We start from the raw sequence: 15,642 nt of genomic DNA, 5'->3' as shown, positions 1-15,642 counted from the left end.
TACATTTGATGATAACAGTATAGGAATACAGAAATAGTAGTTACCAAACAGTAGTATTTTTTTGTTTTAGCTTTACATCAGCCATTTATTTGGTGCTATTATAAGGTTTAAATCTGTTTTTATTTTACATCAACTCTTGAAGAAAAAAGGGTACATTCAGCTAATGAGAGACATTTTGAACAGGAATTGTGGTATTAAGATTTATTGTTTCCAATTTCAAAAATATTAATAAAATTACTTCTAAAATGTCATACATTTGAAATGTCTAACGAACACCAGTAAAAATACAAAAGTTCAGTGGAATTTTCTTAAAGGATAATGATAAAGCCAAATGAAAATCCTCCATGGCACGTCGGCTGCCCTCAGTCCAACTGAGCACAGAGCAACTACTGGCCTCCCCACTTACCATCTTCCTTTTCCTTTCTGCAATCTGCTCCTCTGACTCCATTTCTACTTCATTGCTAATAGGAGTTTTTTCTTCTATTTCATCAATAAAATCTGGTTCCTGAAAGATAAAAATGTCTTCTTTATAGAAACTACTACTCTGTTGTAATCTAGGGACACCGAACTATTTAAAAGTATTTAGACCACAACTAGCTGGGGTTGACAGCACACACCTCTAAAGATAAAATGACAAATTATTTTCTTTTAATTCAGCTTCATTAAGAATAGTTCAATACCTGATTATTTGACACTGATAATCTCAGGGGAGAAAGCTTTCTCTGTTTTGTTTCTGAGCTCTTTATTTTGTTGGTTGTTCCTTCAGAATCCAAAGTCATATTCTGATTTTGTATATCTTTTTCCTTTGAAATATCCTTGTCTTTTCTTCCTTTTTTCCTTCTGGTCTCATAACCACTGTTGATGTTTTCCGTGGATTCAGAACTACGTTTCAGAACAGGGCACTCTGGGTTTTCCTTGAGGCATGCACAGTCCACCTTATACTTGCTGGAATGATAATCAGATAAATACTTCTTCAAAATACAAAACAAAATTGAGAAATTTCACTCCATTTTAAGCAGCAACTCCACAAAATTTCATGCAATTAGTGATTACAAGTAATCCTTACCTTTTTAGGCATTTCTGGTAACTAAAACAAAGGTATTTTCTCATGAAAACAATACTACAATTAGATGTTCGTTTTTTGGGTCACAGACTGGACCTTGGGATAATCAATAACATGTTACTTACCGAAAGGTGGGGGGAGTCAAAACTTTAACTCTTTTAAAGTAAATGATAATATGGCTTACATAAAGTATCATTAAGGCATAAACCATCATTACTTCTGGGATCTTAGAGTATTATAAAATTGATCTAAAATTTGACCTAAGTTTATACTGTACTTTAAGGAATAACTTACTAACCAAGAAAAAGGGATTTTATACTAAGAGGAATTTAAAAACTTTTACATTTAAAAAGAATATCACATAAAGTTTTTTAAAAAAAACACACTGAAATGAACTCAACTACTAACAAAAGATTAAAAAACATATGAAAAACTCAGGAGCCAGACGGGGTGGCACATGTCCATTAATTCCAGCACTAATGAGACTGAGGCAGGAGGATCAGAGTGTTTGAAGCCAGCCTGGGTTACATAATGAATTCAATGCCAGTATGAACTACAGCTGAAGACCTTGTCTCAAAAGATAAACAAGCAAACAAACAAACAAAAAATGGGAGGAAAAAAAAAAAGACTATCCAGCAGAAAACATGTCAGATGATATGCTTAGATAACACACCACAGAGGAAATCCAAATGATAAACAAACATATAGAAAGCTCCTTTCGAGGAAAGACTGGTGCTTACCATGTGAGAGGTCCAGGGATCAATCCCCAGCACCACCAAAAAACAAAACACAAAAGAAGAGAAAAGATCCTGGGGCTCATAAATAATCAAGGAAAGTGGTAAACCAAAAATAACATTTCACATGGACTAGCACTAAGTTTTAAAATGCTAACAGTCAAAGAAGTACTTGGGAATATAAACTGGGAACAGGCTTCTTTGGAGAGAGAGTCACCTGTGTCTGGTAAAAACTGAGTCTGCACACTCTAGACCTCAATGATTTCACTCCTGGGTCCTTACTTGGAGAGAATATATACCACACAGACACTCAAAACACCACTGGAGCACTGTTTCATAAATATGAAAGTACCTCAGTAGTAGAGTAAACAGCAGTGAAAATAAATGAACTAGAACTAAATGGAACAATGTAATTTCACCTGGTAATGAAGGAGAAAATAAATGCAGAATGCAGTAAATTATTCACATAAAGTTTAATCCTACAAAATTCTAGATGGCAGGTAATGAAGGAGAGAGGGTGAAGAGGTTGTCTCTAGCTGCGATATACAAGAGGCTTCACTGGAGGATTTATTTCTTAATTAGGGAAGTAAACATGAATACTGGAAATATTTCTATTCTATATTAAATTTTTTAAATTTGAAGTTTTTGCCAAGTGGAATGCGGAAATATACCCAGTGTCTGTAATCACGGCACTCAGGAAGAGTGAGGCAGGAAGAATGCCAAGAGTTTGAGGTTAGCCTGGGCTACATAGTGAGTTCAAAGCCAGCCTGAATTATATGGTGAGACACTGCCTCCACCAAAAATAAATAAAAAATAAAAAGTTTTTATACCCATAACTAATGCTTGTTTTATGCCAGTGTTTCACAACAGCAGTATTCAGTGTTTCTTGCCAGGGATTTCTAACAAATCCTTTAAAGTTACACTGCAAAGAAAATGTGGCATAATTTCTTTTATTTTTGAGAGGCAATATCCACTCACATCAACTAGCTAAGAAAACTGTAGAACTAGTTTATCACCTAAAATACAAGAGTGAAGAAAAACTTTCTCACACAACAAAGTCAAGGTTGTAAAGTTGAATAAGGATTACTAGTTATAAAGTATGAACATTTACATTACACTAAGTCCAAGTTTACAAAATAAGCAACAATGCTATAATGGAAGTGAATAACAAACTTCTTGTTTTCAAGTAGTTTCAACTGCTTTGTGATACATAAAAGCTGTTAAAGAAATGAAAATTATCTAAATATAAGAACGTTAAGCAATTACTTTGAAATAACTGATGATAAATTTACAGACTTCAACTTACCAATTCCCATAGTCAAAATCAAAGGCAATAGTAATTTCAGTACCCTTTGGAATACTCTGGATAGAATAAATATAAAGATGTATGGTTCCTTCTTCAATTTCATGCCTCACCTGTTTAAAAAAAATTTACATTTCTATACATCACTTTTTATTTTTGGAAGTATATTATTATGCAACTAGACTAAATACTATAGTCCTAAAAGTATGTCACAAATACAATTTAGAAAATTACTGTTCATCATAAGATCTCTAACTACAAATCAGTGGTGGTCAACTGGGAAGGCTTTTCAAATGTACTATATATTGGTGTACCCCTGCTATCCTCCACCAGCCTTTCTGGCACGTAAAAAATAAAACACTGTATTCATATTTCATCAATTCTAAGAAGAGTGTTTTTTCACATTTTCGCTTCTATGAAACTGGGAGTCTTATAAGTACTGGCACCTTCAATTTGGTGGAATGCAACAGTGATACAGCCAACAATACTTTCCTGTGACCTTTTCAGATATTTTACATGATACTCTTTAATTCCTCAATACTACCTTTTACAATAAAGATGAGGCATAGTTAGGGTTACAAAACAAGTAAGTGACAGAGAAGATATAAATGTATTATATGGCTCCAACCATTACGTTTTTAGCTGCAATATTACATAATTAAAAATTTAAAATTTTTTTTGCATGTAAAAACAATGTTATTTTATAGTCCACACTAAAATACAATTTTATGAAAAACAAAGTAGCTCATGTAAAATTTTCCCTAGCTCTTAGCTTTTTCATTTAACTCAGTAAGACCATACTATATAGAATTGACCAATGAATACAGCTTCCTGTATAGACACAAAGAACCCCCATATTCCCTCTTACAAGAAACATCATGATTTCCTCAATGCGTAATTTTTAAGACCTCACAGAATATCACTTAAATTTTCAAAACAGAAAGATATGAGCCAAATAAACTGCATCAGCAGTTGAAGTGTTTAAAGTTACTGCTTGGTTATTTATTTATTGTGGTACTGGGAATCCAGGGCCTTAAAACAGGTATATCCCCAGTCCCTTTTTTCATTTTTTATTTTGAGACACTTTTGGTCTTTTACCATTTATAGTATAATGGTCTCCTATCGTTCTTCCAAGGAAGAGAAAATAGTTAAAAGTCTTATTAAGTCTCTAAACTGTCCTGGCTGAGCTGACCAAGCCATCCTCCTGCCTCAGCCTCCGTACTTAATGCTCAGATTCTACATACTCTCAACCCTCACCTCCTCAAGATTTCAGTAAATTTACCTCTGCATTGGGAGTACAAGAACGCCTGATGAATCGAGCCTCATTCCCAAAAGTCCTTGCATCAACACACATTTCTAGCCCATGAAATTTAGAATAGAATAAAACAAAAGGATATGGTCTATAAAAGAAAAGAAAAATCACATGTTTTCAACATTTTAGAAAAACAATTTCCTGTCTTTCTTCCAAGGAAAACAGTTAAAAAATATTTGAGAAAACAGTTTAAGAAATTCTACAGGATTCTCAGTAAGTAGAGAAGCACAAGTGTGACTCCACGATCTACCTTTAACTTTGGTTAATTTATGCTAATAAACATGCTATCTCCCCTATTATAACCTTACCTAAGACAAAGGCAATTAATTTAAGGTAGAGATTTATTCATTTATTGACTCTTTCCCTAGTTTTTTGAGATAGGGTCTTGCTGTATAGTCCAGCCTGGCCTCAAATTCATGGTAATCCTCCTGCTTCAACTATTGAGTATTAGTACAGGCGCACACTACCACACTGGGCCTAAAGTAAAGAATGACCACTGTCTTTATAGGAAGATTTATATTCTAGTCCATATTTTTTCTTTGATTTTGAGATCTTTATTAGATGTGTATCAAGCGGGTAATTAGATATATACTAGTGGAGAGATCAGGGATGAATATACAAATCTGGAGGTCATCAGTGTATATGTAAAGCCATTAGACTTGATAAAAACATATAGGAAGAGAGCATAGAATTAGAAAGAAAGAGAAGCCAAGTCCATGTCCTAGAGTATCCCATCAATTAGCAGACAATAAAGAACCTGATTGCTGTAGTTCAATTGTGTCCCCACAAAATTAATATACTGAAGTTGTAAGCTAGTGTGCATCAGACTATGAATTTAGAGGGTCCCTAAAATATAATTGGTTAAAAATAAAGTCAGACTGGAATAGGATGGAACTTAATCTAATGTGACTGGCGTCTTTATAAAAAGGGGAAATTTGAGGGGCTGGGGATTTAGCTCAGCGGCATAAGTGCCTGCCTTGCAAGCAGGCAGTCATGAGTTCAATCCCTGGTACCGATAAAAAACGAAAAAGACAAAAAACAACAACAACAAAAAGGGAAATTTGGAGAAAGGCATATAGGGAGAGTGCCAGGTGAACATCTCAGAGGATTCAGAGGGAGCACAGCCCTTCCGTTACCTTCATCTTAGATACTAAGTCTGTATTTCTTGGTACATTTAAAACTGCTTTATACTTATTTCAGATCAAATCAGCTATGTAAAAGCGGAAAGATTCTTAGGTATCTTGCAAAACTCAAATTATAAACAAGAAATGTTTTTAATAATTTAGGGCACAGTATGGCAATACTATCCCCTTAAAGATAGAAATATACTTCTACATTTTAGGGAAACAGTGGCTAACAGAGGATCACATTAACTCTTCATAAGAATCCCAAAGCACAAAATAGGCCTCCAAAACTATTAAAAAACCAACTCTGTCGGATACCATCACTGTACTAATGCAGGGACAAGCCTATACTGTGTAATAAAGAGGAAGAGACTCTGCTTGGTGACACCATGGTCTTCTCAGGCTCTCGCAATTATGGTACAAGAAATTAGCACAAGTTCTAAATGGAACGTGTTCCTGGTCACTTCAGAAACCCCAGAGTTTCTGATCTATATCCCACATATCCTTATATTGCGTTTTACTTATCTTTGAAGTGTATTTTTAGGATTTTCAACAAGACAGAGCAAGGTAAGAGACTTAAGAGGAATAGATGTGTTTTTATTGTTTGTGATATCAGAGTTCAAATGTTGTCATTAATCATTAGTCAATCATAATACAGTTTCAAATACTGAAATGATTATATCTGGGGGGAAAATGTACAACATCTGAGAGAGATATCCAAAATCCAGTATTTACATAAAATATATTAACATACCTTTTAAAGAAATACCCATTTGCTTCAAACTGTTCTCTTAGCATAAACTTCCCTCTATATTCAATGATAAGTGCATCTGCAGGCAAATCTTTGGCAGATTTCAGAATTTTCTTATTCTTTTGTATATGGCTCTAAAATCACAGTAAATATTGAGATTAGTAAGACTTGGCTGTTTTCAGTCAAATTAAAATATACAGAACCAAAAAAGGTTTTATTTTACAATTTTTTTGACAAAAATATATTTACCTCTACAGGAGGTTTGAAGAGTAAATTACTGATGTTCAATTCTGTTTTACTCAGGTCTTTTTTGTCAGTTCCACTGCCTAATCTCAGAGCTATTCTTTGTGCCTCCCTCTGAATACCCTCGCTGTACTGATTATTATTTGCCTCTTCATACCGATCCATCCATGCTTTGATTTTTGTTTCCCATCCGAAATTTGAACCATCAGATGAAGGATCAATTTCTGGAGCTGAACCCTAAAATTATAGCAAAGTTGATTAAACAGGCATACACAACTCTCAATTACAGTTTATGTAAAAAAACATAAAACAGAAATAGTGTTTGCTTTCTAAGTTAGTGAAAGGAAAACCTTTCACTATGTTAACCTGCATGCTACAAAAATATGAATCAAAAAAATATGAATCAAAAATTCAAAAAAATTGAGCTAGAAAAGAAAGCATTCAAACTTCACTGTCAGGACTATAGCCAGTTCAAGGACTCTAAGAAAACCATAAATATTTAAACCATAGATTCATGTCAGCTAATAGCTAAAAAAGATAGCATATAGATTTTCTGACTTTAAAGAGTCAATACATAGCTATCCTATAGCAACAAACCATCAACTGTTAAAATCTGCAATTATGTGAACTACACATGCTGCATATCAGTATACTTCTGATATATGGTTTTAATATGTTTTATTACAAAACTGTATCTTAATCTAGTGCAACTTCAAGATCATCAGTTGGCCATATGATAAATCTTGTTATAAACGCTGTTCAATTTTCTTCTAAAACGTCAAACAACAGAAAAAAAAAATAAATGCGATATGGAAAATCTAACTACAAAATTTTCTTATTATATAAAGAATTCATAAAGACTTTTACACATCCTGTTAGACATGTATACGTGCCTAGTAGCACATTATTAAAATTTACCATCAGTCCATCCAGCCTTTATACGCACCAATTGTTATTACAAGTATTACTATTTCCTATAATAATGTATAAATTAAAATAAGCTAAGTAACTATTTGATGGGCCTAGGCTTATTTTATCTATTGGTATTTTATGTGTACATATATTGTGCAGTATGGATGATCATTAGATAAAAAGAACAGATTTTGTTAGACACTATATCATGTTAAAGTTTCCCTCTGATTTGTTAAGAGATTCTGTTCAGTGTCTAAGTTATCTCTTTTTTCAGTTCCCAAGAAACTCCTTGACTTGGTCTTTATTTTATGCAGCTCTTCCCTATCTCTTTAAATCTTGTAAAATTTACTACTGAATTACATACTGGATTTGTAATGATTTTTAAACCAGTATTTTCAAGTTAAAGAAAAGGTTTTTTTTATTTACTATTTTATTTTGAGACAGGATCTTGCTATGTAGTTCAGACTAGCTCTGAACACATCATGTAGCCCAGGCTGGCCTTGAACTTGCCAGCAATTCTTTTGCCTCAGCCTCCCAAATGTTGGGATTATGGGCATGCACTGCCACACTTGGCCTAACTTCTTGTTTTTTTTTTTTCTAGCTGAGGGTTTAGCTCAGTGGCACAAGCACCTGCCCGGCAAGTGTGAGGTCATGAGTTCAAATCCCAGTAACAAAAAACAAAAACCCAAAGTGTGTGTGTGTCTGTGTGTTTTTGTATTAAGAATCAAACTCAGGACCTTGCATTTGCCACGCAGGCACTGTGCCACTGAGCTGTATCTCCAGCACCAGAAAAGATAATTTTTAAAGACACACAAAAACTTTTTAAAAACTTTGCACTCTAAAGCCATCTCTTCATGTACTAAAGGAAAGTATCTCAGTTAAGTAAAAGATGCTTTTTTTTTTTATTTCCTATTAACTTGATTTGAAGTCCTATAATACTCCCACTATCTTGTTTTGACTGATTAGACTCTGTTCCGTTCTGTATGATAGTATCAAGTTTGAGGGTATAGGCAACTACTTTGAAGGCAATAAGATTCACTAAGATGCCCATTCTGGTTTTTATCTCCTTTGGAAGTCCTGTAATGTTTACAATGTTTGGGTTTTATTGGTCTTGTTCTCTACTGTTTTGTTCAACTTCATAATACCTAATGAGATAGACAATTCTTTTTAAGGAAGCAAGAGGCATTATGGTAACCATTGTTGATAACCTTGTACTCTGTTTTTACATCATGTACTATGTCTATCCTTGGTTTTGACTGACAGCTTTGTTTTGCCATATTTGACTTTATTCTCTTCCAAAAAAAAAAAAAAAAAGAAGTAATAAGAACTAAGGAGTAATAAAACCCAAAATGTGTAAATTTTGTTGTAAAAAAGAGAGGGGAAAAAAAGGTGCTCTAAAGGATACAACTGCAAGTGTGTTTAGGGGTGTTAAATAAATGACCATATTAATGTTTTTGGTTGGATCATTGAACACAACTGTTTACAGTCTCACTGTTTGAATGTCCACTTTGTATGCTTTGATACTGTGACTTGAGCAACTATCTCTAAGATGATAATGTGTAATCGATTAACTGGTGATTTCTTACTGTTTTTTTTGTAGTTCTGTATTACTTGTACCCTTACACTGCTTTGTTTTGTTTTGTTTTTTCTCTTTTTCCTTTTAAATAAAATTAAAAAGAAAAAAAAGATGCTTCTTTTACATGTGGCCTAATTATGGGTGACTAGATAAACTGAGACAGAGAAATGCTGGAATATTAATATTCAATAGCAATAAAAAAAATCTTTCAGACATCTCTAGTCTACAAATTCCATAAAGCAAAGTTAACAGTAAGTATAAAACCTCTAACTTTGGGGCTGGAGATTTAGCTCAGCGGCATAAGTGCCTTCCTTGCAAGTGTGCGGTCGTGAGTTTGATCCCTGGTACAGATAAAAATGAAAAAGACAAAAAAAACCCAAAAAATCAAAAACAAAAACAAAACTCTAACTTCCACACATATAGAACCATTTTATGGAACGATGGATTTTCAATATGCTAAATGAGACACATTAACTTCCTCAGGGAGAATTACAAAACTATGAGAGAAGAATCATTTGGGAATATCGGTTAATATTTTCTGTTTTCCAAAAGTCTGACAACAAATGTTTGTAACACACTCATCACATCCTCAATGTCTCACACTTTCAGAACTTATTATCTTTTAATGCCTAATCCAGAAAGACACAGCAACAATACAAAGCTACCTCTTTAACTCCTATATTTTAGGGAAGAAGCAGCGGTACAAAGCCTTGCTTCTCTCAGCAATTTTAACATCTAGAAAATTGAGAATGTACTTATTCTAATTAACTTAAGGTACACATGACTACTTTGTATCTACATGCAAATCTACAGAGACTGTATGGTAGAACAATGGCTTTGACTTCTTAGGAATTCCAATAATGCAAAAGAGCAAATTTTCACTCTGCTATTATGATTTTACATTTGTAAGAAACTATATTAAAATAGTCAGAAATATAACACGCAGTTAGACCACATTCTAATAACCCTATTTCAAATTATTTATATATCTCCCTTTTTTGATTATTTTTAGAATATTAAAAAAAAGTGGCATATTAATCCACTTATAATTCTAAGGTCTCACTTCCTGTCAATGTAATAAGCAATGAAGAGAACATAAAGATTGGACAGTCACTTAGTAAGTTTCCAAAAACTGACATTTCATAATAATACTTTCAACTTAACATACTTACCTTAACTCTTGATGACTTTCTAGATCCTTCACGGAAGGCCTAAAATAATCATGAGATTCTGAGTCAGTTTTTTTTTTTTTTTTGAAAGCTACGTATAATACTAAGAATTAATGAGTTCACTGAATTTTTTTTACTAAAATGTAAAACTAAGTTTGGTAATCGCTAGTAGCAGTAGAACTGGGAGAATGCTCGAGTAAAAAAAGGTATGTACTAGGATTTGTTCTATTACAAACATAATGCAGGCTATTTAGAATACAAAAGTGTGTCTATAATATGATGCTAATACAAAACTGCAAAAATTTATTTGCTCAATGTTACAGCTGTCACTATTGTATAATATGATGCCCGCAGATATTAATTATATGTATTCTACATGTCAAAAAGCTAGAAGAGGGCTAGGGATATAGCTCTATAGGTAGAGCATTTGTCCAGCATGCACAACGCCCTGGGTTCTATTTCTAGGACCCACTCTCCCAACAAAACCTAGAAGAGATGATGAGAAATGACATAAATATGTTTAACTCCATTTAAAAATCAAGCAAATATTACTTGGTATCTTTAACATATATAACTTTTTTATCTATTAGTTGAAAATTTTAAAAAATAACAATTATATACATAGAAATATATTTATAAAAATTGGGAAGGCAGGATATTGCTATTACTTTAATTCTCTAAGCAACCAGCCAATAATATTTCTGCCTTTAATGGCTAAACTTCATGTTCAAACCAAACTAATTAATTCAATAAATATTTACTGAAATCCCACTTGGCAGCCAAATTCACAGTGAGTTAAGACTTGGTTTGGAGATGCAGCTCAGTGGTACAGCACTTGCCTAACACTCATGAGGCTAACAGTTCCATACCTACACTATGCAAACCTAAAGACAGTAACACAGATCCAAAAATATTTCAGTAGTAAATTTACGTGCAAATGACATGTTTAAAAAGAGTTTTTTTTTTTTTTTTTAAAAGAAGGAAAATATCTTTACATAAATCACTGGAGGGAAGGGAGTTAAATGAACTTTGTGGAATGTATGTGCTCAAATAAAAAGAAGACTGGTATGAAAAGAAGCCAAGAAACAGGAAGAAATTATGTATCATTCAAGGAAAAATTAATATAATATCACTTATCTACTGAAAAGTAGTGGAAGATGAGACTGATTTCTAAATCATGGAAATTTCTAAATTAAGTCATGGGAGCTTTACTTAAAAAGGTTTTATGATTCTGACTTAAATATTGTATTGTTCTTTACTCTAAATAACCTATAAAATACTTCTGAACAGAAAAAGAGATATAAAAACAGTATTTATGCCGGGGGTTTAGCTCAGCAGCATAAGCACCTACCTGGCAAGGGTCAGGTTATGAATTTGATCCCCAGTGCCACAAACAAACAAACACACAACAACAGTATTTACAGAAAATCTGATAACCACATGCAGAATGTGGGCAAAGAGAATCAAGTAAGCAATATCAAGGATAAAAAGAAGATGCCTGGCAAGCACAATGTCCCGAGTTCTATTCCTGGTACAAAAACAAAAGGTAACTGTAATACTTGTATCATTATGAGGTACTTTGGGCTTAGACAAAGTTTGTAGCAGCAAGAGAGCCAAAACTTTATCAGACACATTTCAAAGGAAAAGTCAATTAAAGCTTTTAGGAACACATCTAGATGTCAAAGAATAAAGTCAACCTAAAAAGTTTAGAGCTTCAGTATTGCCTGTATAAGCGAGAGACAGACAGACACAAGAATGGATAGCCAAAGTGAAGGTATAAGTTTGGTATAGATAGGATAAGAGAAATGATATAGATTTGAGTATCACTTATTTGCTTTTTTTGTTTTTGTTTTGTTTTGAGGCAAGGTCTCACTATGTAGTGCAAGCTGGCCTTGAACTCACTTATGTAGCCCAGGCTGGCCTCGAATTCATAGTAATCCTCTTGCTTCAGCCTCCTGAGGGCTGGGATTATTGTTCAAATTCTTGAAACTAGAAGTCTAATTGAATTTATTGGGGGGGAATGATTTGAGATTATTTGCATAAACTGTAATGTAAAAGTTGAGCATCCCTAATCTCAAAATTCACAATCTAAAACTTTTTTAAAATTTTTCAGATTCTAAAGCTTTCCAGATTCAGATTTTCAGATCAGGGACACTTAATGTATCACAGAACATTTCTAAATAATGTTTGCTGAAAAAGTTTTATGAAATAAAACAATAAAAATCATACATAATTGTTACTGGTGATTAACTCACGACCTCATGCTTGCCAAGCAGGCACTTGTGCCACCTGAGCTAAACCCCTGGCCTAATATTTTATTTTAAAGGGAAAAAAATAACAAAGTTTCAAAACATGGTAATTAGAGGGTAACAATGGGCAACACATTTTGTACTGTTATCTTTAAATTAGTTACTCAGAGTACAAGATACCTACATTTAATTGTCCAAATATTATCAGCACAAACCATTATTTTCAATGAACTAAGAGCAATTAGTATAATTATATTAAAAATCATTTCTATATATACACACATTTCTATATAATTTTTTTTAGCTTCTCACACTAGTCTCCCTTATTAACAATGTTAATACTTCATGCCAACATTAAGTTGCTAAGATACCAAGAATACTTCAGTAGAATTCTATAAATATATAAAAAATGTCATCTGTTCAAATACTTATTGCTAGCCATAAAAACAGGCTAAGAGAAAAGCAAAACTAAATCCTTGTGCTAAGTGTTTCGTATGACATATTGCCCCAATAATAACAATTTGGCAGAAGACCAAACTCGTTATCTTTTATGCCCAATTCCTCGACTCTTTTTCCCCCTTCCAATCACTGTCAAGTATTACTAATCTAAAGCCTGAGAAAACCTCTTCCCTTTTAAATACACAGCAATATTCTAAAGTAAACATGACACCGTCAAAATTCAGGATTTATTCATTTTAAATACCCAATAAAACAGAAATACATATAGTAGACATGGTAGCATATGACTGCAACCTAAGCACTTGGGAGGCAACTAAGGCAGGAAGAGCCCTGCAAGTTCAAGGCAGCTTGGGCTTGTATTTTTGCTTCAAAAACAAAAATATAAAATGAAACAAATAAACAAACAACCCACAAAACATCAAATTTCTACGTAACTGGGCCTAGAGATACTGCTTAGCAGCATAAGCGTCTGCCTAGCAAGTTCAACGTCCTGAGTTCAATTACTGGTACCAAAAAAGTTCTAAGTAACTTTTATTCAATAAAGTATACATAATCTAAAAGCAGTAGACAAAAAGGGAATCAATACCTATAAGTGAGTCCCTAAATCATAAGGCACTTAACAGTGTCTGTGAAAATTATAATCTATCATATATGAGGACACCAATAATAAAATAAGACAAAATGTGGTTAAGAATAGAAATAGAAAGTTGAAATGGCATGAAAGACCATACCTGATAAGTAAACAGCAAATTTTATGGAAGCAGTAGCTCTTGAGATGGACCTCAGTTTAACAGGAGACAAAGGTAGAGAAGAGAATATTCAAAATGGTGAAACAATTAGAATAAACAAGGTAAGAGAATGTGAGTAGACAGTGAATTATCCACAATGGATAAAATTCAGGTAGAAAAGGAAAAGAAATGGAAAGGGACACACATAAAAGAGTACTATAGTTAAGCTGATTTTAAACAGGGAGGTAAAACTAGAAAATGAAACATGTATTTAAAGTACTTATGTCCACAAAATAACCTAAGAGATCTTGAAGAATTATTGGTGGGGGAGCTTTTGAAACCTTGATTTCATATCTAGATATAATTTCACTCTATAATAGCAATACACTTATTGTGAAAGTATTTTTTGCCTTAAATAACAAAGATCTTCCTCAGCAATAATAGTCACATATTGCTTAACAACCAAGATACATTCTAAGAAATACATCATTAAGCTCTTTCATATTCATTGCAAATACCATAGGCTGTACCCACACAAACCTACAAGGTCTAACATCTTCCACACCTCAGCTATAAAGTGCAGCCTATCCATCCTAGGCTGCAAACCTAGATAGTATACAGTGTAGGCAACTGTAATATAATGAAACTTGTGTTATGTAAACATCCTAAACACAAAAAAGCCACAGTAAAAGTGCTGGGTGACAGAAGTTTTCACTTTACATTCTTATGGGACCACCAATGCATATGTGATCCATTACTGACTGAGAAATTTTATTAACAAATTTAATGAAAAGTAATAATCCACCATCAGAGGCTAGGGATAAATTATGAAAAATACGTTAAGTGTTACAAGAAAAACTACTTTAACGAATAGGAAACCTTACTAAAATAACTGAATATTTTACTTTCTAATATGTTATTTGAAAATTTAGATCTCTTTCCACCTGTGTTCTAAAATAGCAACCTTTTCTATTGTACTTAGGCTTTGCATTTCTATCATTAGCCTAAGTAAAGTGATAATTTCAAAGCAATCTGCAGTTTCTTCTCTATTCTACTTCAATCTGTAAAATGCACTGAAATTTTAAAGTAAGTTTAAACTTTGGTTTTTTTTGGTACTAGGAATTGAACTCAAGACCTTGAACTTGCGAGGCAGGAACTTATGTCTCTAAGCTACATCACTGGCTCTAAAATAAGTTTAATTAAATGATTTTTGCTAAACTGTGCCGCCTATTCAGTTGCTAGTCATTATTTTCACTTTCCTATAAAATTCAATGCGCAGCTACCATCTTTTCATCTAAAAAGAAGCAAGAACGTACCTTTTTACATTTTGAGATGTTTTGCTCCTTCTCCCCACTTTTTTTCCTCCTTTTATCATTGCCTGTGGAAGCTCTGGATGTAGTTAGAGTAACTGAGGTGGGTGTGTGCTGGAATGCAGTGTACAGCTCCACGGGGACTTCATCACCACTCTCTGTTGCACTGGTATCACCATCTTCAAATGCAAAGCAAAGTCACTGCACATTTCATACTGTTATTCCAAATAAAAACAGCATTCCACAGGCAGAGCATTACTATCTCCCTTCTAAAGAACAAACACCTTTTATTACATTTTCACTCACATTACTTGTAAGAAGATACAGTTAAGTGCAAACTACAGATATTGTTTCTCACACATCAAACTACACAGTCCAAAAGTCTGGCTCTGATGGAATGACTGGAAAAAGAGGCACTATCACAATTGCCAGCAGTGTTTCAAAATTTCCCATGGAGGGCAAGTTATGTATGTACTTAGCCACTTGACTCAGACATCCCATTTCTAGAGATCTAGCTAAAAAAGTAGGAGCTAGGCATAGTGGTGTCCACCTATAAACCCAGCACTAGGGAGGCTGACGCAGGACAAACACTACAAGTTTAAGGTCAGTGTAAACTACATAGTGAGACCTTGTCTCAAAAAAGAAAAAACAAATTAGTACACAAAGCTTACACATGAGGGTTTTACTGAAGGTACTGTTTTGTAATTAA

At 33.5% G+C, this 15,642-nt stretch overlaps 1 protein-coding gene across 4 annotated transcripts in view; it reads right to left on the bottom strand.

Moving 5' to 3' along the window:
* The window catches only part of Kmt2e (lysine methyltransferase 2E (inactive)), a 90,102-nt gene that overhangs the window by 18,831 nt on the left and 55,629 nt on the right, over positions 1-15,642 (bottom strand). For all 4 annotated transcript variants that reach the window (XM_063237860.1, XM_063237870.1, XM_063237865.1 and 1 more), the window contains 8 exons: positions 14,940-15,112; positions 10,191-10,229; positions 6,537-6,767; positions 6,291-6,421; positions 4,383-4,500; positions 3,104-3,213; positions 681-945; positions 407-505 (listed from right to left, as the gene is read on the bottom strand). In XM_063237860.1, the coding sequence (XP_063093930.1) occupies positions 407-505; positions 681-945; positions 3,104-3,213; positions 4,383-4,500; positions 6,291-6,421; positions 6,537-6,767; positions 10,191-10,229; positions 14,940-15,112 (1,166 nt within the window). The remainder of the gene's footprint in view (positions 1-406; positions 506-680; positions 946-3,103; positions 3,214-4,382; positions 4,501-6,290; positions 6,422-6,536; positions 6,768-10,190; positions 10,230-14,939; positions 15,113-15,642) is intronic.

This window comes from Cavia porcellus, unplaced genomic scaffold, assembly GCF_034190915.1.
Source record: "Cavia porcellus strain 051 isolate PalLab524CR breed Dunkin Hartley unplaced genomic scaffold, mCavPor4.1 scaffold_2, whole genome shotgun sequence".
NCBI lineage: Eukaryota > Metazoa > Chordata > Mammalia > Rodentia > Caviidae > Cavia > Cavia porcellus.
Note: the sequence above shows the minus strand (reverse complement) of the source record. Positions and strands in the feature narration are given on the sequence as shown.